Below are 26,681 nucleotides of genomic sequence, written 5' to 3' on the forward strand. Positions count from 1 at the left end.
GGGTGCACAGTGCAACGCGCACCGTGGTGTAGGATATAGATTGCCCTCTCCAATAGTTATGCTGTGCAACCGTGTGCACCATGCATGGTGCACACAGTTCCAAAACGATGTCGTTTTGACTAAAAACGAGCGTCCCATTTAAAAAAAAAAAATCAGTTTCGATTCCCCTCAACAGCATTATTGTGGATATATAGTTATGAATTATTGTGGATATATAGTTATAAATTTGTGGATATATAGTTATGAATTTGTGGATATATAGTTATGAATTTATGAATATTTAGTTCATTCATTGTGGATATTTAGTTAATTCATTGTGGATACTTAGTTCATTCATTGTGGATATTTAGCTTATTCATTCTGGATTTTGTGTTATTCATTCACTGTGGATATATAGTTATGAATTTGTGGATATATAATTCAAATTATGCACAAAAAAATGCTATAGTCAAAACGACGTCGTTTTTGCAACCGGCCCAGCATAATTTGCGCCCCCCTCCCCCGCGCTCTGGCCTGAGATGGACAGCAAAGGTCGTTCTCGATGGTTGGCCTAGAGGGTCCTTCTTGCCCCACCAGGGCAGCTGTCACTCTCGTGCCTTGCTCTCCGAGCCCATCTACGTGGACATCTCTTCTTGGGCCGAACTTGATATGTATGTGTGTGTGTGGGTGTGTGTGTTGTGTATCTATAATATATAGAGAAAATATCATTTTTAGTCCCTCGACTATAATACATGTATAAATTTTGATCCTTAACTTTTAAAATTTTTAAATTAAGTTCATGACTATTCAAATTGTATCACATTTGGTCCTTGACTATTAAGATTTTCAGATTAGGGGTATGACTATTCAAATTATATCACATTTGGTCCTGCCATTAAATTTTTCGGCAAAATTAAAGTCACAAAAAATTGTATGGATATTTGTTGGGTGTTCTAGGGTTTATCGTGTGAATTGGCTTTTGTATGGATATTGTGTATAATTGTTGGATCCCGACTATATGCTTGAACTTGGAGTGTATTTGTTGCTATGAGAGTAGAGCTTGTACACTAGCCACACATTCACACACTTAATGCCCATTACGAGAGTATTTGGGTATTAAGGAGAATAATTGTTTTGCGTTCTTGCTTAGGCAACTTTGGCTTGAATTACCACGGAAGTGGACTCCAAGGTGAAGATGTAAGTTCAAATAGCTACGAGGGTAGTATTTGGACACTTATGTGCATCTCACATTCCCTATGCCTTGATTTAATTTTCTATTATTGAATCTTTTATTTGACATCTTAACTTGAATCAACCAAGTCTGAGTGCATTTCGTGTTTATTTCTTATTTCCATGTTTATATATGTTTGTTTTATTTTGTTTAGTCATAGACACTCCCCACTTGTTACGAATTGCTTAGCATCTTGTTAATTTCCTTATAATATGTTAACTATACGCACATAATATGTTAAATGTAGGCACATAATATATAATTAATATTATATATATATATATATATATATATATATATATATATATATATATATATATATATTTATTTATTTATTTATTTATTTATTTATTTATTTAATTTATTTACAGGTACATGATTTATTAACTGAAAGCATATAATATGTTAACTGCACACACATAATTTTTAGATAAAAAATCACAGCGCAAAGAGCCCTATCCATGGAAAAATTAACAATTGCAATATCTTCAAGTAGGTCCAAGTATTGTCCAACACAAGACATGACTAATCTATTTGATCCAATAAATTTCAAATTCGTACACACAAATCATTCAATTTCATGAAATCATCAAGAACAAATTTTAAGGTGTGACGGTCATTTTTCTAATTCTTAATTGAACTCAAATGTTTTTAATAAAGTATAGTTTATTTAAACAGGGCAAAAGTTTTTAATAACGAGATATTAAGTATACAGTGCAAAAGCCAAGCACCTTGTGCTCAGATGGCACCTTGAACTTCGATGGTGGAAAATTGACTCTTTGTGCTACAATAGTTAGAGAAAGTATAAAATAGGTACTACCTTGTAATACAGTCAATAGTGTTCAAAAAAGTATACACTGCAAAAACATGTATAGGGAATGAAGTAGGGGTGAAGAAAAGGAATTGAAGATTTTGCACCCAATTATCCAAATGATAAATATAATAATTAAGTACATACTGGGTCTCTTTAAGCATTCAACAAAATTTATACATACACAAGTCAAATTATAGTCCACACTGCTGTGTAGAGCACGATTCAAAGTATCTTCGTGAATATTATGAGTAAAAATAATTTACATTATATATTAAAATAATATACATTGTGTTTTAAAATAATGTACATTACGTATTAGAATAATTAATGATAATCCGGGGTAATATAATATACATTATGTTTTAAAATAATGTACATTATGATTTAGAATAATGAACATTATGTTTTATAATAATGTACATTTTGAGTTATAAAAATGTATATTACAGTTGGGCGCGCAAAAAAATAAAATTAAACAAAACGACGTCATTTTTTTACGGTGGTCACGATCCACGCAATAACTATTGAATACACAATGGGTCATGGCATTTCTCTTCAATTCAATCTGATCTCTCAAAAGATTGAATTCCAAATTTTAAGGGTCCCCACACTCCAACCCAACATATATACTTTTTGAAAAGTTGTAAATCACAGTAATTCAGTGGCTTAGCGGGTTATTCTTGAAATTGATTGTGATCAATTGCAACTTATTATAAGGAAAGGGGGACACGATTACACAAATAGGACGAGAAACTAGTACAAATATTGAAAGGGGAACCACAAATAGGATGGAACTATGGAACACGTACAAGTGTTGTATGAAACTGAGACCAATTAAGGTTAAACAGTTGACATGCAGAGGACTAGGATCCACTTCAATTCCTTCAAGAAAGTTGTTCTTGATCGAGTGAAAATTCTTCAATCATGCTCAACTTATTGAGTGGGTTGAAGGCGTGAATCTCAGCACAAGAACATTTGCTTGGGAGCACCCCCCCTTGATCATAGCAGGAATTATAAACCGGCAGCGCCATCTTCCTCGCCACGATCACGGAGTTAACAACATCATCCGTCGGATGGTACACCGTAAGAACCTCGAATCCTCGGAGATCACGAGGCTCCACCACAGGGTAAAGGAAGGCCCGAGCCCCGTGGGCGCTCCGAACCACAAGGAGCGACCCGGGAGCCATGTACTTAGCCAAGTGGTCTACGGCTCGCCCCTTTTCCTCCTTATCCATACCCACCAGCGCCGCCAGGAACACCACATCGTACTCCTTCAACTCGCACGTAACGCCCATGATGTCCGCGGTGTGGAAGAACATGCGCCCGGAGAGACCGGGGTCCGACCCCACCAACCGCGCCGCCATGGCGTTCGCCGCGGGATCAATGTCGTAGTTGTGGAAATCCGTGGCCGTGAGGTGGCACGTGGCCAGGACTATCGACGAGAGCGGCAAGGGGCCGGACCCGACAAACGCGAGACGACGCGGCGGGGCGACGCCGCAATGCCTGCTCAGAAGATCAAACTCGAGGAGGCTTAGTTTAAGGTAATTGTCGAAGTAAGGGAAAAGGGAAAGGTTTTGGAGGGGGTGAGGGAGAGAAGCAAGAATAGTGGAGTAATGGGATTCAAGAAGGCCCTCAGCTTCACCACACAGCCTTATGAGGTTTGACCTCATATCTTGGATTTTGGAGCAAAGTTTAGAGACATCTATAGGGTTTGGAGGGATGCAGATATGGACTAGGTTTGTGAAGAGCATGTTTACATCTTTGGAGGGTTTAAGGTTCTCCAACCTTGAAATCTCATCATACAATTCAAAGATTTTTTGTACAAGCTCTTGGCTGTTCTTGCAACCCATGCTAGCAAGCTGACTCAAACTATGATCGAGGTTAAATTACTATAGGACCTGAGACCTCCACAGGTCTCTATTTATTGATGCTGCTTGTGGGGCCAAGCTAAGGAATATCCATTATATTAAATGATTTTGAAGAAGATTATTAATTAAATAATGATTGATTATGTTTATTAGCTAGGCAAAGTTACTCCGTGGACCACGCCTCAAAACGACGTTGTTTTGATGTTAAAAAAAAAATTCTTTAGCCAATTACGATGTCTGCTGCATCCATTTTTGTTAGAATAATGAATTTTCTGAGATAAAATAATGTATTTTATGAATTAGAATAATGTATTTTATATGTTAAAATAATGTACTTTATGTGTTAGAATAATGAACCTTCTGGGTAAGATAATGCATTTTATGAGTTCGATTAATATATTTTATGCTTTTTATGAGTTAGAAAATGTATTTTATGAGTTAGAATAATTTACAATGCGTCGTTTTGGACTGTGGTCCACACAGCCGTGTGTACCACGATCTATGCAATAATGTTGCATCAACTATTATGTAGTGCATGTGATGGTACAACTGTTATCATTTCAAATGGGCAGGAATATGATCAAGCCCTGATGGTCGGGGCATTGATTTTTTGAACTGAAAAAGATTGAAAAATATGTAGAACAGATATTACTTTTAAAGAATTATGAGTAATTCAAAAAAAAAATGATGAATTATGTTTGAGATTACCAATAGGCAATAAGGCGAAGTAATTAAAAATTTTAAAATGTTTGAGATTACATGTCCATAAAAAAAATTATTACCTGTCTTTTTAATGTATTAGATGTCTTTCCGTATTTAATTAGTATGTAAATAATTAAGAAAAGTAAATAATTTTTCTTATGTTAATCACTGTTGTATCAAATTATCAATTAGTGAATATTATATAATAATTGTAGTAAAAAAAAAATTAGTTTAAGAAAGGTAATATTATTGCTCTTTTATATATATATATATATATATATATATATATAAATATATATATATATATATATATATATATATATATATATATATATATATATATATATATATATATATATATATATATATATATATTTATATATATATATTAGGTGCCTTTGGTTTTTGTTCCATCTAATTTAATGTTGGCAAATGGCAACCACACGAAGATGCATTAAATGATTGAGATGAATTCTTGCTCGTGTTTTTATCCTAATTAAAATAAATTAAATTAATTACAGAAATCAACAAATTCAAAAGAAGTAGCTCATCAGAAAATGGCATGACTCATGCATGCAAATCTATGCAATAATAATAATTTGTTCTACTTTAGTCTTTTCGATGTGTAAGTTAAAAGTATATTCTTATTTTTAATTATGCGTTCACACTCTCCTGTTCGCATTTAGTTGGCGAATAATTATTTAGTTATTTTGCATAGTGAAATGTTTGTATACATCATACTAAATAATTCCTTAATTCACCAGGACTATGTGGTCTAATGGTATCCGGATTGGACTTCCATTTGGAAGATTATGAGTTCGAGCCTCATTGGAGGCGTTATTAGTTCTTTGTGTTTCAGTAGGTTGAGAAAATATATGAACACATACTACAATGTAATAGAGCCAGTAGCTTTCAAAAAAAAAATAATTCCTTAATTCCCACGTAAGTCAACACCATAAATAATTTTTAAATATCATTAATTGCGGGTTAAACACATCACCTATAGATGAGCAGCTTACAAGTTACAAGCATTACTAAAACTTTTCAAGGGATGCCTTGCTTTCTTTAGAACTGAGAAAAAGGAAATTAATGATTTAGCTAAGAAAATAGAAAGCATATTTATAATACCATGTTTATAATGTTTTTGTTTGTATCGCGTTTAGTTTTGTGGAATATAGTGCTTAGTTCATTAATATTTGATTTTTAGGAAATTCTGGATAAAATAGCAAAATATATACTTTGTGACATGTTGTGAGTATTGGTCATATCTCTCATATAAATCATATTTAGGTGATTCAAGTGTGTAGGTAAGCTAAGAAAGTCCTCTAGAACTTGAATCTTTATAAATTGCATAGATTCAAGAAAAATCAAAGCTAAACTGCTAGGCAGGTTTCAACATGCATAGGGACACATCTTTACAAGATGCTAATAGTATTTTAGGCATATTTCTTTCATACAAAATCTAATTGAGGTGATTCGAGTATCAACAGAAAGCTAATAAGATCCTCTATCTACAACTTTTATGTTTAAATTAAAATTTTCAAAGATTAAGATAAAACAATAAAAAAAAAATTATGATAGCAGATTTCAACACGCCCAAAGATACGATCGTGTCTTGGCAATGTCACCTTGACATACCCGGAACAAGAAAATTGGCAGATTTCGACACGCCATCTAACGCAGTTGTGTCGAGGGTGTGCTAATGATCCCAAACTTCTATTTAAGCGGTGTTTTAACCCTTTTAAGGAACTTTTTAACCCAATATCTAAGAGACGTCCAACTTCAATCACGCTTTGAGGACTTCACCACGCTTTGAGAGACAACTTACATCTCGGGAGAGTTTGGAATTAATATTTTTTTTGTAGATTAAATAAGTTTTTCTATATTTTTGAACTCCTTTATTGATTATTTTATTTCTTTTGTTTTGTCTCATGATAAGGGAAGCACACGTAGTTTGCGTTCTCTAGGATTGATGGTTATGATACGTAGTATGCAATCACAAACAACTAGGCACTAGCAAAAGGAAATTAACAAGAAGCTAAGCAATTCGTAACAAGTGAGAAGTGTCAATGACTAAACAAAATAAGACAAACATATATAAACATGGAAACAAGAAATAAACATGAATGCACTCAGACTGTGTTGATTCAAGCTAAGATGTCAAATAAAGGTTTCAATAATGAAAAATTAATTAAATCAAGGCATAAGGAATGTGAGATATACATAAGTGCCCAATTAAATACGAATCTTGTAGCTATTTGAACTTATAACTTCACCTTGGACTCCACTTCCGTGGTAATTCAAGCCAAAGTTTCCCAAGCAAGAACACAAAGCAATTATTTTACTTAACACCCAAATACTCTCGTAGCGGGCATTAAGTGTGTGAAGGTCTAGCTAGTGTACATGCCCTACTCTCATAGCAACACACTCCAAGTTCAAACATATAATCGGGATCCAACAATTATACACAATATACATGCAAAACCCAATTCACACGATAACCGACTCTAGAACACCCAACAAATTCTCTTTATGCAATAGAACTCAAATAGGCATCAATAGCAAGAAGTCAAACCAAATCAAAGTCTTAAAACTAACTATTCATGATTATAAGCATAAGAAACACAAGAATAATATGTAATGAGCAAAATGGAAATAGAGATATAGGAAATAGAACTTATCAATTAAATGGATGGTAAATCTTGGAATCGAACTGTTTAATCTTTGATTACAAGCTTCAAATTAAAATGGATGGTAAATCTTGGAATCGAACTGTTTAATCTTTGATTACAAGCTTCAAATATGTTTAGAAACCTAAATCTGTGCCTAATCTAATCTAAAAATGTCAAGTACTTTGTGGTTTCGTGTGTGGAATCAATGGTTGATGGACTTTTGAGCTAATTAAATAGCATAGTCCTTTTTTGGTCAGGCTAGGAGGCGGCCAATTAAGGAACAAAGTGCTAGCCAAATTGGTGGGATGAGAGTGCACGGCCACTCAGGTCAACCAAGCTGATTAACTAAATAGCATAGCCAATAAGATTGAACTTATAAATAAGGGCAAATTATACTATGAACCCATGGTCCACATTGAATTGTTAACCAAAGATAAATGTTCACTTTTACTATATTAAAAATTTATTTTTTGTGTATTTAAGTCTGTTGGTCCCAATAGAGTGTAGTGAGAGTCTAGAGGGGGGGGGGGGGGGGGGGGGGGGGGTTGAATAGACTCTTTTCGTGTTTTGCCCTAAAAACCACCTTTCGGTGTTTTGGCGCAGCGGAAATGTCAAATTCGATAGTTTGCTTTGCACGAGTTTATGTTGTAAAGAAAACTTTCGGTAACAGTAATGAGGTCGATATGATGCAGAAATGAAAAGCGTAGGTAAAAAGATAGAGAGACGAGAGATTTTATAGTGGTTCGACTAACGTTGCCTACTCCACTCTACTTCCACAACTTATGGAAGGATTGCACTATCACTCGTTAGTACAATTACACAAAGACTTCCTTGATCACTAAGCCGGACAGCCTTCGTAGGTTTTTCAACTCCTCGAGATTACTCCGCCTCTATCAACTTCTTCTCCAGAGTTGAGGCTGGTAGAAAATGATTTCTGATTGTCTGATTCATCCATTTTTCGGGTTTCCTTGATCAGGATTCTCTCGTGTTGTTTTAGGACGATATTGCCTCTGGTCAACATTCGACCCTTTCCTTGATTGAATATTCTTAGCAGGCTGACCTTTCTTATGGTGTAGATTCTGTCTATTTCCATTTGGTCCACTCCTTTTGACATATTTTTGTCTAGGATTGCCTTTGTAAGATTTTTCATTTCGAGGATCCACAATACGTTGGACAGCCTTTCCTTTCGGTAAGCTTGTTGATTGTGGTATGGCATCGTTGTTACCTTTTGTCATTGGCTCAGACACCTGGGTTGGACCTTGAACAAATGCAGCTTGAAAGCCTTCGTGTGAATATGCATTCGTGGATTTGTTCAAGCAGGTTTGTGAAGAGGAGCTGGGGTCAAAACCAATTCTCGTTCTTTCCCCGGGCAGTCTGGAGTCATTCATCATTCGATCCATTAGATTGGATGAGTTATTGAATTTGTCCAAGACTTCAAGCAGTTCTTGCTCTCTCTTTTCTCTTGCTGTGCAATGCTCCTTCAGAGCGAGAACATTTTTCTCAAGTTGCTCCTTAGCAATGGCTAGCATGATGTTCTCAATTCGAACTTGCCTTAGAGCATTGTAGCTAATCATGAGCCGAGAGTTCTCCTCCTTAAGTTTGGAGTATGTGCTATTGATTACTTTGAACCTCCTCATCATTTCGGTAACTGATTCATTGGAGGTTTGACTCCCTACAGAACTTGACTCAGCTGAATAGCAGGAAGATGAATGAGAGTTTACCTCATCTTCGTCAGCCATAAGACATAGATCTTCTGATTCCTGGCTGAACAGGCATAGTAGTCCTTTTTCTTCTTCAGCACTTTCATCATCTGAACTCGAGCTTGAGGAGCTACTTTCGGCCACAACTGTGTCAGAGGTTTCGTTCACTACCATTGCCTTCCTTCTTCTCTCGTTTCTGGAGCCTGATGATTCTGGCTTGTCATTTCTTTTGTATCTTTCTCCAGTCTCCTTGGATGGGCTTTTAGTAGTGTTGCTATCTTGATGCTTGCTCACTATTGGATGAGGACAATTGGCCTTGAAGTGCCCTGGTTTTCGACAATTGTAGCACAACAATTGCGAGTCCGTGGTTTCTGCCTTTGAGGTTTGAAGAGAACTTTCGTGTTGCTTTCGGTGACCCGAACGGTGAGAATCTTGAAAGTTGTTCTTCCTCATGAACCTTTTCAGTTTCCTGGCAAATAGTGCATATTGTTCATCAGATAAAAAATCACAAGAGTTAGATTTCGACCTGTTGGATGTTGATGCTGATTGGTTGGCCACGAGAGCAATATTTCTTGTTTCTGATTCTTCGGCATCTTACGGTTCATGTTCGAACTCATATGCTTTGAGATCACTAAAGATCTTGGTCGTGCTCGTTGTTTTCATGTCTCGATTGTCCCTCATTGCAATGACCTTCATTTCCCAAGATTTTGGCAGGCCACGAAGGATCTTCAGATTCCTTTCTTTCTCAGTCAGTTCCTTCCCGAGATCTGTCAGATCTCCCATGAGTCTGGTGAATCTCAGCTCCATGTCCATGATTGTCTCATTTGGAAGCATTTTGAAATCTTCAAACTTCTTCATAGCTACAGTTAGTTTGTTGTCTTTCTCCTGCTCATCCCCTTCTCCTAGTTCCATCAGAACATTCCATATTTCCATGGCATTCTTGCACTTTCGGACACTTGGGAACAAGGAGTCATTAAGGGAGTTGTAGAGGATATTTCGTGCTACGTTGTCCAGGTTTGCTCTTGTCCTTTCTTCCGAGGTGTATGAATCTTTTGGCTTCGATATCATTTGCTCAGCACCGGCTCCTTGAGCTGCCGCTTGTGTGTTCGCCATCATAACTGTAATTGGTCCAGTTGTTATGACGTCCCACATTTCGTCATGTAGTTAGCAGAGAAGTGCCTGCATTCTTATCTTCCAGTCATCAAATTTAGCAAGACTAAAAACGAGCTGCTTAGAGCGGTTAGCATGATCCTTTTCCATTTTGCAAAAGTTCGTGCAGAGCTGAAAAATATGCAGTTTTTCAGAATTTTGATAGGGGATCTACCAGGCAGTAAATGCAAAGCCTTTACCGTTCAAGGTATTTGGCTCTGATACCACTTGTTGGTCCCAATAGAGTGTAGTGAGAGTGTAGAGGGGGAGGGGAGGGGGGGGGGGGGGTAAATAGACTCTTTTCGTGTTTTGCCCTAAAAACCACCTTTCGGTGTTTTGGCGCAGCGGAAATGTCAAATTCGATAGTTTGCTTTGCACGAGTTTATATTGTAAAGAAAACTTTCAGTAACAGTAATGAGGTCGATATGATGCAGAAATGAAAAGTGTAGGTAAAAAGATAGAGAGACGAGAGATTTTATAGTAGTTCGGCTAACGTTGCCTACTCCACTCTTCTTCCACAACTTATGGAAGGATTGCACTATCACTCGTTAGTACAATTACACAAAGACTTCCTTGATCACTAAGCCGGACAGCCTTCGTAGGTTTTTCAACTCCTCGAGTTTACTCCGCCTCTATCAACTTCTTCTCCAGAGTTGAGGTTGGTAGAAAATGATTTCTGATTTCTCCAACTTGATGAAGTCTTGACTGTGTGAGATGATTGCTTCGTACAAATGGCAAGACTTCTTTAAGGTGTAAGATGATGGCCAAAGAATCTTTTTCAAATATCTTAGCACCTTAACACTGGTTCACAAAAGCTTGAGAGAGCTGAGAGCGTTTTAAGAGCTTTTGCATATATGGATCAAGTGAATAGAACCAGCACCTTCTTAGTTGATGAAGGTGGGTTTATATAGGTGATGAAAATTCATCCGTTGGAGGGAGATGAAATTTTCGAACCTTTTATCCAGTGGATAAGGACCGGGGAGCTTCATGCATTAAATGCTCCATTAATGAGGTTGTACCATGTAGCCGTTGAAGGTATGGAAGGCATTAGGGTTTTGTCCTTTAGCTCCAGGAGATGGTACATCTTCATTTAATGCTCCTTGGTAAACGTGTCCCACATGTTGAGGTCCTTATGTTCCTAGGATGTTGTCAAATCAGACAGACAAAACATTCTTCTCGTTGTTGAGGAGAGGGAATGCTTGGTGAGATATGTCTTTAAAAACATCTGTCCTTTCGAGGTAGTTGACAACTCCTTATTAAATCTCGTTGTTGTCTATCATGCCTTGTGTCTTCTTTCATCTTGGAGACCCTATCAACTAGACATAACTCATTTTCGTGTGTTTGTCTAGCATGCCTTGTGTCTTCTTTCGTCTTGGAGACCCTATCAACTAGACATAACTCATTTTCGTGTGTTTGTCTAGCTTAACACGAATTACAGGGGAGTTATGGCAACTCTCGTCTAGAACGAAAGTAGCGATTGAAAAAGCTAACAGTTAGGGGTCTACTTTCTACATTACATTGGTATCATCAAAATCCTAATACAATGTTCCTAACAAAGTCCATTATTTAATAATATCCCAAATAATGAACATTCAGAAGTAAATAATAATAATAATAATAATAATAATAATAATAATAATAATAAAACTTGAAAAATGAAATTTCAATTTATTGAAAATGAACCTTATATTAATGGTTCACGTTACAAGGTACATCATTAGTGGTTCACCTTACAAGGTATATCAGATCCGTGATATAATAATTGATAAATATCTCGAAAGTCATACTAAAACTTTGTAATTGTCCCAGAAATATCTTAGAAAATCCATATCGAACATCTGTTAAAATTCCGCTAGAATATTATCTTGGGTACTTTCAATATTCCCTTGTTGAGGATTAAGAAGTCATTTAATTAATTTGCTTGAATGAAATTTTCTTCATAAGTGTTATTTTAACAATCTCTTAATATAGAACATGATGTGGAAAATTAGTCCATGTATTTATAGCGTATAGACAGTATATAAAATGTATAGAAATTGTATTAAAGTCTTAACAATAAAGAGAGGAAAATCTGGAAAATGACTTGTTTTATTCATCTCTTAGAGAGAGTGGAGAATGTTTAGAGAGAGAGAGAGAGAGAGAGAGAGAGCGTAGAGAGGGAAGAAAGGGGCCCCCAAAATGAAGGGCTAATGCCCTTTATATAGGCACATAAGCGGTTTTTACTTTGATCCATTGATCTTGACTCGAACTATTTGACCCCGACTCGATTACAAAACGAAAGCACGGGGTATATTCCCTATCAGAACATATAGGGATAAGTTATGAGGCAAAACTTATATTTCTTTGTTTACTTTCTTTATCAGTTTTTAATAATTTTAAATTTAATGTTTTATTTAATAGAAATTTTAATTTAGTTTTAAATACATAAAATTTATTTACTTATTGTAAATTAAATATTATAGAAAATTAAAGTATAAGTAGTTTGAAACAAACTTTGTTTTTTTTTTTGAAAGGTGAATCAAACTTTGTTAATCAAGACTTTCTCATAAAAATTAATGCAGATCCAGTTATTGAGAAATTTTTATAACCATAGTGGTTGACTGATTGTAATGCAAAGAATGGAACCTGGGCCATTTAAAAACGAATACAACACGCTAGAAGGAGGGCTTGAACCTCCGACCTTGTGGTTAACAGCCACACGCTCTAACCAACTGAGCTATTCCAGCTTTTATGCACAGCAATGCAACTCTATTATATATCCCAAAACATAGCCACGACATACATATGCCTCACAAAATAACGGCGCAAGTCGGTTAAATTAGCATTTAGCATTACAATCCAAATATTATACAAACACTTAATAACCTTTATTTAAAAAATCAACATCATCATTTCAAATTTTTCATATAATTTATATATGAAATAAAAACCTAACTAATTAATTATCTACTAATTGTTTATGTCAAATTTAATATAATAAAATCACAACAACAATATTTACAACTGAATTTTATCTAATTGAGGTTTAGGGTTTATTATAGATTAATTATATCAGTTTAGTAGTTCTATTTATTTGCTGTAGAATAAGTCTTTTACTATTCTTTGGAAGTCAGTTCGGCAAAATACAGTTTCGCAATTTTCAACCGAAGTAGAGTATCAAAGTTTGGCTAACTTTACGGGTGAGGTTTTGTGGGTTCGCAATCTGTTGCATGAGCTCATCGGTATTCAGTTATCTACTGCCCTGTTGCTCTATTATTGTGATAACTTAGGTGCGACTTACGTGGCCAAGAACCCAGTGTTTCATTCTCGGATGAAATACCTCGCCTTGGATTATTTCATTGTTCAGGAATGGGTCATGGATGGTTTTTTGTGTGTTACTCATATCGGCTCGAAGGATCAAGTAGCAGGTGTTCTTACCAAGCCGCTTGGCCGGGATTCTTTTTTGTGTTTTCGATCCAAGATAGGAGTTTCCGATGGATCCTCTATCTTGCGGGGGCGTATTACAAATTAATTATATTAGTTTAGTTGTTCTATTTATTTGTTGTAGAATAGGTTTTTTACGGTTCCTACTAACATATAATGTCTTCCTAAACTGTCTCGGTTGTATCTCTATATATTTTGTTTGTTTTAATAAAATATCATCATTCTAGTCATACTTCTATAGGGTTTAGAGTGTCAAACTCTTGTCACATGTTTTAATTTTGTTGTTGGAAGGGAAGGTCATGAATAAAAATTATGATTTTAAAAATATAATACTTCAAAAATAAAATAAAAAGAAAGAATAAATATAACATTAGTGTATATTTTGGTCAAACATATTTAAAAATAGAAATGTGTAAATATCTTGAAAAATGTCGTATCGGGAATTTGAGTGATTCAGAAAACAATGACATACCTGGTACATCAAATAGATACCATAAATCATTATCTACCTTGTAAGGTGGATCACTAACATAAAGTTCAATTTTTGTATATTGAATGTTTCTTTTTAATATACGTACTGAATGCTCATGTTGGTCCTGAAGGATTTGGGAACGAATCTAGAGGGGGAGTGTGAATAGATTCATTAGATTTTTGAAAATTTTTACGAATCATTAAGTACAAGAACTTAACAACTCGTTCAGAGTTTTAATGCACAGTGAAAATGTTAACCTTTTTAGTGAAAATCTTTGCACGTATGAGTGTTGATGAAAATTAACTTTAATTTGATGTGTGTAATATGATAAGATATGCAATGCACTGCGTAAGTAAAGGAGAGCGATAGAGAGATTTTATAGTGGTTCGGCTATTAACAAAGCCTACTCCACTCTACTTCACAATTCGTGAAGATTTGCACTATCCACTTAGTACAAAAGCACTCCAAGATTGTTCATTGACACAAAGTTGGACACAATCTTGAGACATAGGTTTTTTGACTACTCCGCATCTATCTACTTATCCAAGTAGAGGAAGGTTGATGATGAGATTAGTTTTCTTTTTCCTCCAACTGAGAAGCTTGGCTTGAATCTGGATGAAGATGATGCAACAACTCAAGCTTCCTTTAAATCTAGATGTACAATAAGTAATGTATCTCTCTCGCACTGGCCACTTGAACTTGTGAGAAAACTTAAAGTTTTTAGTATTTTTCAAGACCAGTTGCTCATTCTTATGTGAGAGTGAGCTATTTATAGGAGTGAAATTTGTCCCGTCAGAGAGGAAGACAAAAGTTTAAAATTCTATTAATCAGTGGGTACGGTAGAGATTGCCGGACAAAGAGTGCATGTGGGTGTCAGTACTATTTAGCCGTTGGTCCACAAAGTGTGCTGGCAATTTGTCACTTAGCACTGCACAAAAGGACAAGGCATTTAATGATAGTTTGACTTAGGGATTTGTTCATAGGACTCAATTTGTCCCAAACAAATTCTCCCACATTTGAGGATTCAGACTATTCACGCTCAGAGAATGTCTCTAGCTTGTCTTTACGATTCGTTGATATTAATCATCAACTCGTGTGCACTCTTGTAAAGATTGGTTGACGTTACCAACCTTCCAAGTAATCAATGAATAATTTTAGCTTAATCATTCGGCCTTGATAAAAGTCAAGAGGTGGATCCTTCCATGATTCGGTCTCTTGCAACCTCTTGTTCTTCGTTCTTCAATTCTTCAAGTCTTCGAGTCTTCTTTCTTCTGAGCTTAGCTACGAATCAATGAGAGGAACCGTCTCGACTTGTTGCTTACGATTCGTTAGGAAAGGACGCCTCGGCTGGATTTTTACACTTTGACAGAAGTAAGTACCACGAGTTGTAGATTTGCTAACTCGGGTTTACGACTTGAATTCTAACCCTAGTCAAAACGAATTAAGGGATCTAAGTTACTGAGTTTGGTATCATCAAAATCTAAATACAAAGTGTTCCTATCAACTCATTTTAAAAATGAACATTCAACACACACACACACACGTCAAGTTCTGCCCAAGAAGAGATGTCTAAATAGATGGGCTCGAAGAGCAAAGCGCAGGAGTGACACTTGCCTTGGTGGGGCAGGAAGGACCCTCAGAGCCAGCCATCGAGAACTACCTCCGAGGTCTATCTCCATGCCCGAGCGGGTGGGGGGTCAATTGGGTCTTGACTTAGTCTCAAGGCCTACCATATTTTTAAGGGGTTAGTTGATGTGATTAGTTTATATAATTAAGCCTTGTCTAGACTAATACATCATTATGTTTTCTCATTACAATCCTTGTAATGCATGAACGCTTATCCAGAAAATCTTATAGCAAAAGTTTTGTTTATTTCTTTATTATCTCCATTATCTTGTTTTTATTTCTTATGTGGGGTTAGTTGATTCGGACATGGGTCAATTAATTCCATTATTGTCTTGGGGTTTACGGCCTTGAGGATGGGCATAGAGCCGAACCCAGACAAGGTAAAGGTCAATAGGTTATTATGGATATGAACCTGCAGATGTCCATCAGATAGGTCCAACGCCTCATTGTCCATCAGATAGGTCCAACGCCTCAATGAGAGACTAGCTGCCCTTGGCCGATTCCTCTCCAAATCGCCCGAGAGGTCATTGCCTTTCGTCCAAGCCTTAAAAAAAAGGTACAAAGAATTTGAGTGGACCCCAAATTGTCAATAGGCGTTCAATTTCGTAAACATAGATTCAACGCTAGAAGGAGGGCCTTTCGTCCAAGCCTTCCCCAAATTGTCAATAGGCGTTCAGTTTCATAAACATAGATTCAACGCTAGAAGGAGGGCTTGAACCTCCGACCTTGTGGTTAACAGCCACACGCACTAATCAACTGAGCTATTCCAGCTATTATGTTTAATAATGCAAACAATCACATAGCCACGACATACACATGCCTCACAAAATAGCGACGGAAGTTGGTAAAATTAGCATTTAGCATTACAATCCAAATATTATACAAACTCTTAATAAATTTTATTTAGAAAAATCAACATCATCATTTCAAATTTATCATAATACTAATTTTGCATAATTTATGAAATAAAAACCTAACTAATTAATTATCTACTAATTGTTTATGTCAAATTTAATATAATAAAATCACAACAACAATATTTACAACTGAATTTTATCTCATTGTCATATTTTTTAATGTTGTTGGAAGGGAAGGTCATGAACAAAGATTTTGATTTTAAAAAAAAAAATCAATTAGATAAATTATATAATACTTCAAAAATAATAAATAAAATAAAAAGAAAGAATAAATATAACATTAGCGTATATTTGGTCAAACATAGTTAAAAATAGAAATGTGTAAATATCTTGAAAAATGCCGGGAATTTGAGTGATTCAGAAAACATTGGCATGCTTGGTACATCTATAGATATCATAAACCATGATCAACATTATGGTCTTGTTTGGTAAATGGATGTTAGTTGTTAACTGATTGGGTAATTAAAGGGTATAACTAGTTGATAACATTAGCTGATTGTAGAAATGTGTTTGGTATAATTTCTTTTTTCTCAAAAAGCTAAGTGAAAAAGTTTCTTTGAGTATCTTTTTGAATTTTAGCATTTTAGAGTTACAAAAAACTAATTAACCAAACACTTATATTGATTTTTTAACCAAGACAAAGAGCTAATAGTGGTCAAATAAGCCAAAATTATCTTATAGGCTAACAATTTTACCAAACAGGGCCGATAAGGTGGACCATTGATATAAAGTTCAATTTTTGTATATTGAATGTTTATTTTTAGTATATTGAATGTTAATTTTAAAAATGAACATTCAATATACTAAAAATAAATTTCAAATATACTAAAAATAAACATTTATAAGTGATCCATATTACAACCTAGACCATGGTCCACATTTTAATTTATCTTTATGTGTGTGTGTAGGATCACGTTCAGGTGAGAACACTTCTTAACGTAAGAATATGTGGACTTCTTCAGTAATGCACGGTAAATTCTTCACGAATGCACAATGACTACTTTTGCTCCGTAACTACTACATGAATGCACTGCATTTACTGCGTGAATGTACCGAAACTACTACACGAATACACTATAATTACTACACGAAGTCCGCATATTCTCACGTTAGTAGATTGTAGATTAGCAAAAGGTTATAATGAGCTAGTTTTTTCACTATGAGATAGTGGCTTAGCATGCACAACTATCTCATCCACTGGCCTTGAATATGGAGTTTGGGAGAATTGTTAATTAATCTTCATCATGTCCATTATTGCTTATCGAAATGAGGCAATAGGCTCATGTTTTTGCTCTTCTGAGGCTTCATGAATCATATGGTTGACTTCATCCTTATATACGTTGTTTTGGGTATATGTGACGTAGTGACAACACTACTACAGAAAAGAGCTACGAAGACGGTTATTTTTACACATACACGATGATTTTTGAAGTGCCGTGTAAGTGGCTATAGTTGTATATAAATACTTTCTACGGTGATTTTTAGAACCGTTATGTATACTACATATATACGACGGTTTTTAATCGCTGTCTAATGTTAAGATGTACGCCGTATAATTTTTTAATTTATATGTATAGACGGCGATTTTCATGTATAAATATATTTTGACATTAAAATATATGTATAGACGGCTCAAAATAGTATCCAATTCAAATAGTGAAGAAGCTAAGGGATAATAGTTACATATATAGTTAATTAATATTACAATAACCCTATAAGATTCAAGCTTGGTGACAATGAATGATGGAAGGAGAAACCTAGTTCTACATAGTTCAGCATTTTAATTCAAACGTTAAATTATATATATATACACTTCTACTTAAATGCAGCCGCGCCTTCCCGTCAGTGCGGTCGCTTGAAAAAGGCATCAATAGTGTTAGAAAAATGCACAACAATAAAATGCACAAATACACCCAAAAATACACTAACACACGGAAAAAAAAAATGCACCATAATTCCCCACCCCTAATTGTGCATTTCCGAACACTTTGTTATGCTTTTATGCATATCTAATGGTGCGTTTTTTATGATGCATACCTAATTTGTGCATTTTTTTGTTGTGAATTTCCTAACATTGTTAGTGTATATATATATATATATATATATATACTAGTTCAAACCTACATGTTTTTTCAATGTAAATCCACGTACTTTTCCAATGTGGGATAGATACTACTCTACCTACTTTAAAGCCTTTCAAATCTCTATTTTTCCCAACTTGATGCGTATACTTTAATAATTAATTTCTCATTCACCCATTATCCATCATACATTGTTACTATGGAAGAAAGTTAAGAGAAAATTGAGGGTTTGAGTTGTCCTTGATAAGAACCTGGGGCAAACCTAGTTTCAAAAACCAAATTGTGTGCCTTTGATGACTAGGTTTGGGATGTACCAAAAAAATAAGGAACTCTCATAGAATATAATGTTACTCCATATGATTTAAACAGCTAGCTGCAATAAACATGAGAATCTTTATATGGACACAATTTTGAGCATACTAGCATGGCACTAGCTATATATATCATTCACCTATTTCAAATGCCAAGATTTCCAGTTCCTCCACCTGCATCAAAGAACATGGATCCTGCAACATCGCCGCTTACCCCTTCCATGAGAGCGAATCGCATGTCTTCCGAGGGCCTCCAGTGCCGCTTCCTTTGGTTTATAAACCAGTTGTTTATCTGCTTTTGGTCCAACCCTGTCGCCTCTGATAACTTATTCTTCTCCTCTTCCTGCATGCATTAATACCATTTCTATGTCTTCAGCATTCTGGCATACCAATATGGTTGGTTTTATGTACACTTTGCAGAAAACCGATCAAGGCTAATCAAACTATATAGAGTTAATTCCACTATTTGTTTTACATTTATAGGTGACATTTCATTTCTTTTAAAACTGATCTTGTATTATTGTAGCATAACCATTTCTAATCCTCAGTCAACAAATCTATTTAATGAGGACATTTCAGTCTATTCAGTTATAAATGTTATCCTTTTTTGTCCTAGATTTATGTGTCATTCCACTTCTGCGGAAGTGTGGATTATAATTAAAGAAGACATGAGACTCTAGCCATAAATTATGGATTTTTTCAATATATATATATATATATATATATATATATATATATATATATATATATATATATATATATATATATATATATATATATATCCTGAATAAGCGGGCCGGGTCAACTCACTTTGTAAAAAAAAAAAAAAAAAAAAAACGAAATGCCCTCGTATTATTTAACGTTATTTAAACAGATTTGTTGACAGAGGACCAAAAATAATCATATCACAATAATACTAGAACCAACATGGGATATTAGGATAAAAATGGACTAAAAGTTGAATGACACCTATAAAATCTATGATAAAAAATGGAATTAACTCAACTATATATTGTCAATTTGGTACTCACCCAGCCCGGGATGGTTCATCTAATTAACATAGAAATAACCAGTAGGCAGGGGAAGGTTCATCCATTTGGTTAACAGGTTAAAGGTTATATCCTGTCAACTTGGTCCTTCTTGTGTATAGATTTTAGTCGAATTTATTCACAATTTTATACCACTTATTCAACCAGATGGAAGTAATTAAGATTAATTACTGTGTTGTAACAGAGTCAGTAGTATGCAAAAAAATAAATAAATAAATAAATTTACCGTGGGGTATGGCCACCTGTAGTGGGAATTCCACCAGTCTAGCAGTGCAACCCTTGCATCCTTTGGGAGCTTTCCTTTCTTCCTCTTCTTCAAGAATTCCTTCCTCAAACTGCTAAGATATCCACTGTACTTTCGCATCAGCATTTCTTTAATCTGCTGGTCACCCTCGCTATTATTGTTCAGATACTCTTGACTTTCTGCTACTTCCACTTCCCCGCAGCTTAGATCCTCTTCTGATGTACCACCCGCTTCATCTGACAAAAAGAACATATGGGTTTATAAGGTCATGGGTTAAACTAGGTAATTGATTTGATTCAGTCTTTTAGTGTGGTTTGGCCAAGAAAAACGGAGGCCAAATGTGTCGGTCAAAATGATGGACTGCACAAATTATATAGGATAGACGAATATTGAAATTTCTTCCTTTGGTGCAAAGAATTTCAAAGTTTGAACAAATACGACAGAAATTTATATATGCATATAAATATAGACACAAGGCAAAAGGAGTCAAGAACCATGCAGTATACAAATAGACCAAATATATTACACATATAGTCATTCTGCATACACATCAGCTAACACAATTTTATTGTATGAATTGAAAGATGTGTTTCATCTCAACTAAAAGCCTAAGCTAATAGTTGGACTGCACATTTATGTTTTACCTATTATATGCTCACCTTTCGCATGGGTCTATTCCCGATAATGTAGCATGTGGCAATATGAACAACACCACCGTCAAGAGATAGTACAAGTATATGGCCTTTCTAGACTATGTTAAGCATTTCACTCCTAACAAAAATGTTCACTAAAATTGCAACATATCCATATTTTTTACACAAGCTAAGGTAAAAACATGTAACATTTTGCACTTTAGAATTCCACAAAGCATTATATCTATATCTTTTTTGAGTATACCCAGGGTTTCTACCGTCGGACACAGTGTAATCATTATATCTATATTAATTCATGATAAAAACTGTAATTAAGGTGTCGCTGAATGGTAGCTTAATGTCAATGCTTCTTTTTTCGTTTTCCTTAATTTTTTACATTTAGTCTCGGAAAATAACTTAAAAATTAGAAAATTTGAAATAAAGATGATTGTTACTTTGTTAGGGGGGTGGGGGTGGGGAAGGAAATTATCCATGCAATAAAACAAATGAAGCTCCATCAGTACCATGTATTACCTAGAAATTAGGTTGTCAAAAAGCAAGCTAAGTCATTCTATTATCCTAACTTTATAGGTCAACTCAATTGGGCTATAATACACATGGGTCAAACCACACTAAAAGATTAAATCCAACCAATTAGCTAGTCTAATTCCATAAGCTGCCACGCCTATTATGTCCTTGTGGTAAATTATTCATTCAACTTGAAACATTGTGCACTTTACATGAATTGTCAAGAAAAATATAACTTGAAGTTGGAATTAGATCTTTCATCCTGCTTATATAGATCTGTAAAGCAATTTGCGCATTATACAGAAAACAGTGTTTATCATACATGAAACTTTGTTTTTACTATGTAAATTTATTTAAAAATTGAGTTTTCCATTAAGAGATTAACATGTGGAAAGTAATAGTGACAAAAATTAAACATTTCATCACAAGCCTAGACCTGAATCACATAGCAAACTTAAATTTCATTTCGCACAATTATAATTCAGGTCTAGGGTTGTCATAAAAATACAATAAAAATCCTTCGGGAGAGCTGCTCCCAAATGTGACCCGACTAAGACTAAGCTGGATTAGTCTTATCCCATAGATAGGTATACCGGTGCAGTATGCAAGAAAGTACAACAAAAATTCCACTAGAATAAGGTTAGAGGTTAACCCGCTAAATTCATTCCCTCATTTTAAATCTCTCCAAGCTTTTTTTACCCCAAAAATAATTTTAAATGTCTAGAGAATAATGACATTTTCAGCCAAAGACTTTATGGTTGAGCGGTATAATTGTGGCTCTCCCAAATGGGAGGTCACAGGTTTGAACCCCAGTCAATAGTGCTCAAAAAACAAAAAAAAAAATCCCATTTTCATCTCGAAATTGTAGAAAACCTAGTTCTGTAAATTATTTAATATTCTGATAAACAAAGAAACCTAGAACAAATAAAACCTACTGTAGCAAACATCACTATCAAAAGTAAACAAATGTAACTATTGCTACAGCAAGATTGACAATATATCAATCAAGGAAATCTTTTTACCATACTACAAGAAACTCCCTACTAATTGTTATATTTATTCGCTCTATTTTTCTAGCAAATTAGGGAAAAGAATTAACTATTTCAAATACTTATTTGAAAGAATTATAACATAGTAAAAACTAGGCAAAATTACACTTTTTGTCCCCAAGTTATAGGGAAATTGTAAGGTTCGTCCCTACTTGTTGGTCGTGCTCACATAGCTTCTCATCCCTAAGCTATAACTGACATTGCAAACTTCGTCCTTTTTTCTAACAGGTTGTGCTCACTTCTCGTTCCTAAGCTATAGCTGACGTTGCAAATTTCGTCCCTAATGTTTTGTTAGAAAAAAGGACAAATTTGCAATGTTAATTACAGTTTAGAAACGAGAAGTGAGCACAACCAACAAGCAGGGATGAATCTTACAATTACTCTAATGTATAACTTAGGGACGAAAAGATGCATTTTTCCCTAAAAATTACACAGAACTAATCAGAGACTAACCTTATCAATGAAGTCTTTTAATAACACTGCAAGAGATAAGAAACAAAGTCTGACAGTATTGGGGTGGGAGGGAATGCATGCTGCCTCTAACCAAAGGTCTCAAGTTCCAAGGCCCCCCCAACTACTACTTACCAGTGTAGGTCACAAACCCTAATATATACATACAGATTTGGCCCCACCTAAAGTAAAGGTGGCAACATCTGCACAAAATAAAAGTTTGAACAAAATAGTTTCTCTGACCAACTAAGCTCACTACAACTGCCAGTTATATGATCAAGAAAACAGCATATAATAATAACAATGCTAAGGAAAAGCCAAGAACCAACATAATCAGAGTGGTTTAAACACAGACATTCTACTATACATTGAGCTCCTCCATTGACTAGGTTTAAGGGTATGTAAGAAGTGTATGTAGAGTTTTAACTCTTACTCTCTATAGTACAACAAAAATAATCAGAGGTAAAATTTAAAAAATAAAAAAAATAAAAACACAGAATATTATGTCAAAATGAACAAGAACATAAAGATTTCCTTTATTTAATATACATTGTAACATAGATTTATGTAAAAGAGGGAAAAACACAGACATTCAGTGATAGAGGTAAAAACACAAAGATTTAGGTGAAATTGAGCTGTAAAGCACTGGATGAGGTTAAAGAGGATAATTATATTTTTTTTACTATTAAGTTAACCACTTAGCAAACCCTAAGCTAATCTCAAAATTGGCCAACTTGGACAAAGAATTTAAGGTATATATAGACAACAAGTAATATTGTGAAGTGATGACAAAGACCAAGCAACCTTAAAAAAAATATTAATCTTGCATATAGATAGTGGGTTTGTTGCAGTAAATAGTGATAATAGTATGAAAAAAATGGGATTTTTATTTAATAATTACCACCAGAGTGATAGGAGTTGAAGGAGGTGGTGGGAAAGGTATCTTTGCAGAGGTTGCTGAGCTGAGACTCTATGCTACTCAAGAAAGTCTTGGCTTCATCAAAGGGCTTTGACAACTCTTCTTTGTATTTGTACAAAACTTCACAGTATGATTCCTTGAAAACCCAAAGAATTGAAAGGAAAAATAAAGAAAAAAAAAAACCCTCAATTAACCCAGCAACAAAAGTTAAAAAAACCCAAAAAAAAAAAAAAAAAAAAAAAACATAAATCCTTATTCACCATGAATTCATCAAGTTCAGGATCAGCACCAATCTCAGCTGTGGTGATGGGCTGGGTCACTTTGCTCAGTTCTTCAAGAAGTGCAGCCATTTCTGGAGGTGCTGCAACCTTCATAATTATATCCATTCTCAACATCATCAAGAACAACAACAAAAAACAAGAAACCCAAATTTCACATGTATGTATACTATTATATATACGCAAATCCCCTTGATTTGAACCGATCAGCTATGAATAACTTAGGCTTGTGGGTTTTCCTCGCCACCCAAAAAGAGAAAGAAGAGGAGAGAAGAGAAATATAGGGTAGGGTTAAGGAGATTAAAGAAAGAGATGGAAGAATTGAAGTGAAGAAAGAGATGGATTACCTTTCTGCATTGAATATAGGCCGATACTAAGTTGGGATAAAGAGGATGGCTGGCAATCTGTGCTTTTACAACATCTGACATCATCTCAACACCCCCTCCTCCTCCTTTACTATTCTCATCACTGTTATAGTAATTATCATTACTACTGGTAACCAGAAGATGATGATGATGATGATGTTGACCTTGTAGTTGACCCTCATCGCCACTGATCACAATCCCCCCATTCATCATACTACTTTGATGATGATGATTATGATGATGGTGAATATCATCAACTCCAAGACTAAACACATTATTATTGTTATTGGAAGGAGCATTTGAAGGTGCAAGCACAGAATGAATTCCATACAGTTCATCCATCTTTGCTTGCTTCAATTCTGTGCATATAGAGATGGATGGGAGATTGGGAGAGAAGGGTTTTTAAAGTAATAATAATAATGGTAATAAAAGGTGGGGAGAAATAGATGGAGAATCGGAGGGAGAGAGAGGGTTTTGTTTAAAATAAAAAATTTGTAGGTGAAAAAGTGGAAAAGAGGTAGCAGATCAGAGCAGCTTTTTTGGTGGAAGAAATAGTTAATGGAGAAAGGAAAGAGAAGAGTGGAGAAGCGGAAGAGATAGAAGACAACAGTGTAAAGAGAGGGAATGGATGGACGGGGGACAGCGGGCGTGGGGAGGATATGATATGACTACATGAGAATGAGAAAGAAGAAAGAGAAATGGGGGAAACTCAGGGATGGAGGGGGTGGTGGGTTAGGCGCACGTTCTCGCACGGTGTTTCAACAGTGTATCTGATGTACCCAGTACATATATATATATTATATATGTATCATGTATGGCAGTGTTTTCAGAATCACTCTAATTCCCAATACCCCATTTCTCAAGATCTACACATCTCTATTTTTAACTTCTTCTTACTCTTTATTTTATTTTTATTTTTTTTTAACTTAGTTGATTCAGTTTCGTCGAATTAATCTTAAGTTTATAGGACCTTGTTTTTAGAGTTACTCTACAAGTAAAATGTGAGTGGCCGGTGCAATTAATCCATCAGTCAGATCTTAATTTTCACGTGGGCAAAAGAAAACCAATCCAGACCTACCTTCCAGCATTCTTAGGCCCCCCGCCTCTAGTAATAACCTTTTAAGTTAGAAGACGAATCAACTATGCAGCCACGGGCTCTTTATTTTATTTTTTTAATCATTTGGCGATGTTTTATAATTTATCTAATTGATTCAAATATATATATATATATATATATATATATATATATATATATATATATATATAATAATTTTTATTCATTTTCTGTCCTTGCCACAACAAAATCCGAGCATGTGACAAGAGTTTGACGCCGCTACCCTTTTTTTTTTTTTCTATATATATTACTAAATCTAATCTCAAGAGTGTATATTTCCTTGCCCCATTATAGGATGATCGAGTGAGTAAACACGATTCTCACGCTTAGAAAATCATGAATTTGATTTTTGTCAATATTCTAATGTAGTTTTACTTTTCCGTGTAGTTGTAGGTTTCCTCATCACCAATATATTAAAATTAATAACATATTAAAGAGTTAAAAATAAAATTAAAATACATATAATAGAACAAATCCTCCAACATCATCAACTAATAAAATTTTACTAATGATATAATTAAATTTAATGATATTGTGCACAATTATTTAATCTCATTCATAATCTATTACATACTTGTTTGGAAAATATTAAGGAGTCATTGTAATATTATTATGTGTCAAATCATCACATAGGTCGTGAGACATGTCTCCAAAATAGGTAAAAGATACCCAATTTCCATACAACTAAAAAAAACATTAAAACAGTGAAAATCATTGCTCCACCAGGGCACCAGGTAACCGCTCGACACGCAGAATCACCATATTCTTAACTTACCTACAATGCTACGACATACGAGATTATGAATTATTACATTATACTTTTTTTTTTTTTGAGTAAAGATCAAATAGATCATCGAACTATACACGATAATGCAATTAAGTCACTGAACTTAAAAAAATCAACAATTAAATTCCTAAACTAACAAATTTCAAACAGTTTTTTTTTTTTAATTTGAAAGTTTCCAACATGTCATCCTTCCAATTAATTATTTTTTCTAAAAAATTAATTATTTAAATTTAAACAAAAAAAAAAAAAAAAAAAAAAAAAAAAAAAAAACAGGACTCCGGCCGAAGACGAAGAAGGTTTCTCTTGATGTTGTGTTCATAG

General features: G+C 34.7%; 3 protein-coding genes and 2 non-coding genes across 7 annotated transcripts; all 5 read right to left on the reverse strand.

Moving 5' to 3' along the window:
• Positions 1-2,903: 2,903 nt before the first annotated feature.
• LOC109182336 (nicotianamine synthase-like) lies at positions 2,904-3,910 on the reverse strand. The gene has a single exon (XM_019332487.1). It carries the CDS (start codon positions 3,872-3,874, stop codon positions 2,909-2,911), a length of 966 nt encoding a protein of 321 aa, XP_019188032.1. The 5' UTR covers positions 3,875-3,910; the 3' UTR covers positions 2,904-2,908.
• A 4,303-nt stretch (positions 3,911-8,213) lies between these two features.
• On the reverse strand, positions 8,214-9,779 carry LOC109181292. Its single transcript, XM_019331044.1, has 3 exons — positions 9,565-9,779; positions 8,615-9,435; positions 8,214-8,548 (listed from the first exon to the last, which is right to left on the reverse strand). The coding sequence occupies exons 1-3, from the start codon at positions 9,777-9,779 to the stop codon at positions 8,214-8,216; spliced, it is 1,371 nt and encodes a 456-aa protein (XP_019186589.1).
• A 2,988-nt stretch (positions 9,780-12,767) lies between these two features.
• On the reverse strand, positions 12,768-12,841 carry TRNAN-GUU. The gene has a single exon. It is a non-coding gene; the product is annotated as a tRNA-Asn (tRNA).
• Positions 12,842-16,333: 3,492 nt separating this feature from the next.
• On the reverse strand, positions 16,334-16,407 carry TRNAN-GUU. The gene has a single exon. It is a non-coding gene; the product is annotated as a tRNA-Asn (tRNA).
• A 2,536-nt stretch (positions 16,408-18,943) lies between these two features.
• LOC109182334 (homeobox protein knotted-1-like 1) lies at positions 18,944-25,152 on the reverse strand. 3 transcript variants are annotated; one of them, XM_019332486.1, is made up of 6 exons: positions 24,684-25,152; positions 24,442-24,617; positions 24,077-24,184; positions 23,802-23,952; positions 20,221-20,474; positions 18,944-19,288 (listed from the first exon to the last, which is right to left on the reverse strand). In XM_019332486.1, the coding sequence occupies exons 1-6, from the start codon at positions 24,799-24,801 to the stop codon at positions 19,091-19,093; spliced, it is 1,005 nt and encodes a 334-aa protein (XP_019188031.1). In that variant the 5' UTR covers positions 24,802-25,152; the 3' UTR covers positions 18,944-19,090. The 3 variants fall into 3 exon arrangements, with proteins under 3 accessions (XP_019188031.1, XP_019188030.1, XP_019188029.1); XM_019332485.1 differs by having other exon boundaries at positions 20,221-20,483; positions 23,799-23,952; XM_019332484.1 differs by having other exon boundaries at positions 23,799-23,952; positions 24,442-25,152.
• Between the last annotated feature and the right edge of the window lie 1,529 nt (positions 25,153-26,681).

This window comes from Ipomoea nil, unplaced genomic scaffold (assembly GCF_001879475.1).
Source record: "Ipomoea nil cultivar Tokyo-kokei standard unplaced genomic scaffold, Asagao_1.1 scaffold1043, whole genome shotgun sequence".
NCBI lineage: Eukaryota > Viridiplantae > Streptophyta > Magnoliopsida > Solanales > Convolvulaceae > Ipomoea > Ipomoea nil.

What these genes read in the sequence shown, in the direction of transcription:
- LOC109182336 (XM_019332487.1), bottom strand. Translation starts at nt 3,874, where the DNA reads ATGGGTTGCAAGAACAGCCAAGAGCTTGTACAAAAAATCTTTGAATTG.
- LOC109181292 (XM_019331044.1), bottom strand. Translation starts at nt 9,779, where the DNA reads ATGGACATGGAGCTGAGATTCACCAGACTCATGGGAGATCTGACAGAT. An exon ending in TATGAGTTCGAACATGAACC is followed by an intron (nt 9,436 to 9,564) that starts GTAAGATGCCGA and finishes ACTATTTGCCAG; the next exon opens with GAAACTGAAAAGGTTCATGA. An exon ending in CGGGGAAAGAACGAGAATTG is followed by an intron (nt 8,549 to 8,614) that starts GTTTTGACCCCA and finishes ATTCACACGAAG; the next exon opens with GCTTTCAAGCTGCATTTGTT.
- LOC109182334 (XM_019332484.1), bottom strand. Translation starts at nt 24,801, where the DNA reads ATGGATGAACTGTATGGAATTCATTCTGTGCTTGCACCTTCAAATGCT. An exon ending in CTGAACTTGATGAATTCATG is followed by an intron (nt 23,953 to 24,076) that starts GTGAATAAGGAT and finishes TGGGTTTTCAAG; the next exon opens with GAATCATACTGTGAAGTTTT. An exon ending in CAACTCCTATCACTCTGGTG is followed by an intron (nt 20,475 to 23,798) that starts GTAATTATTAAA and finishes TCTTTTTGTCAG; the next exon opens with ATGAAGCGGGTGGTACATCA.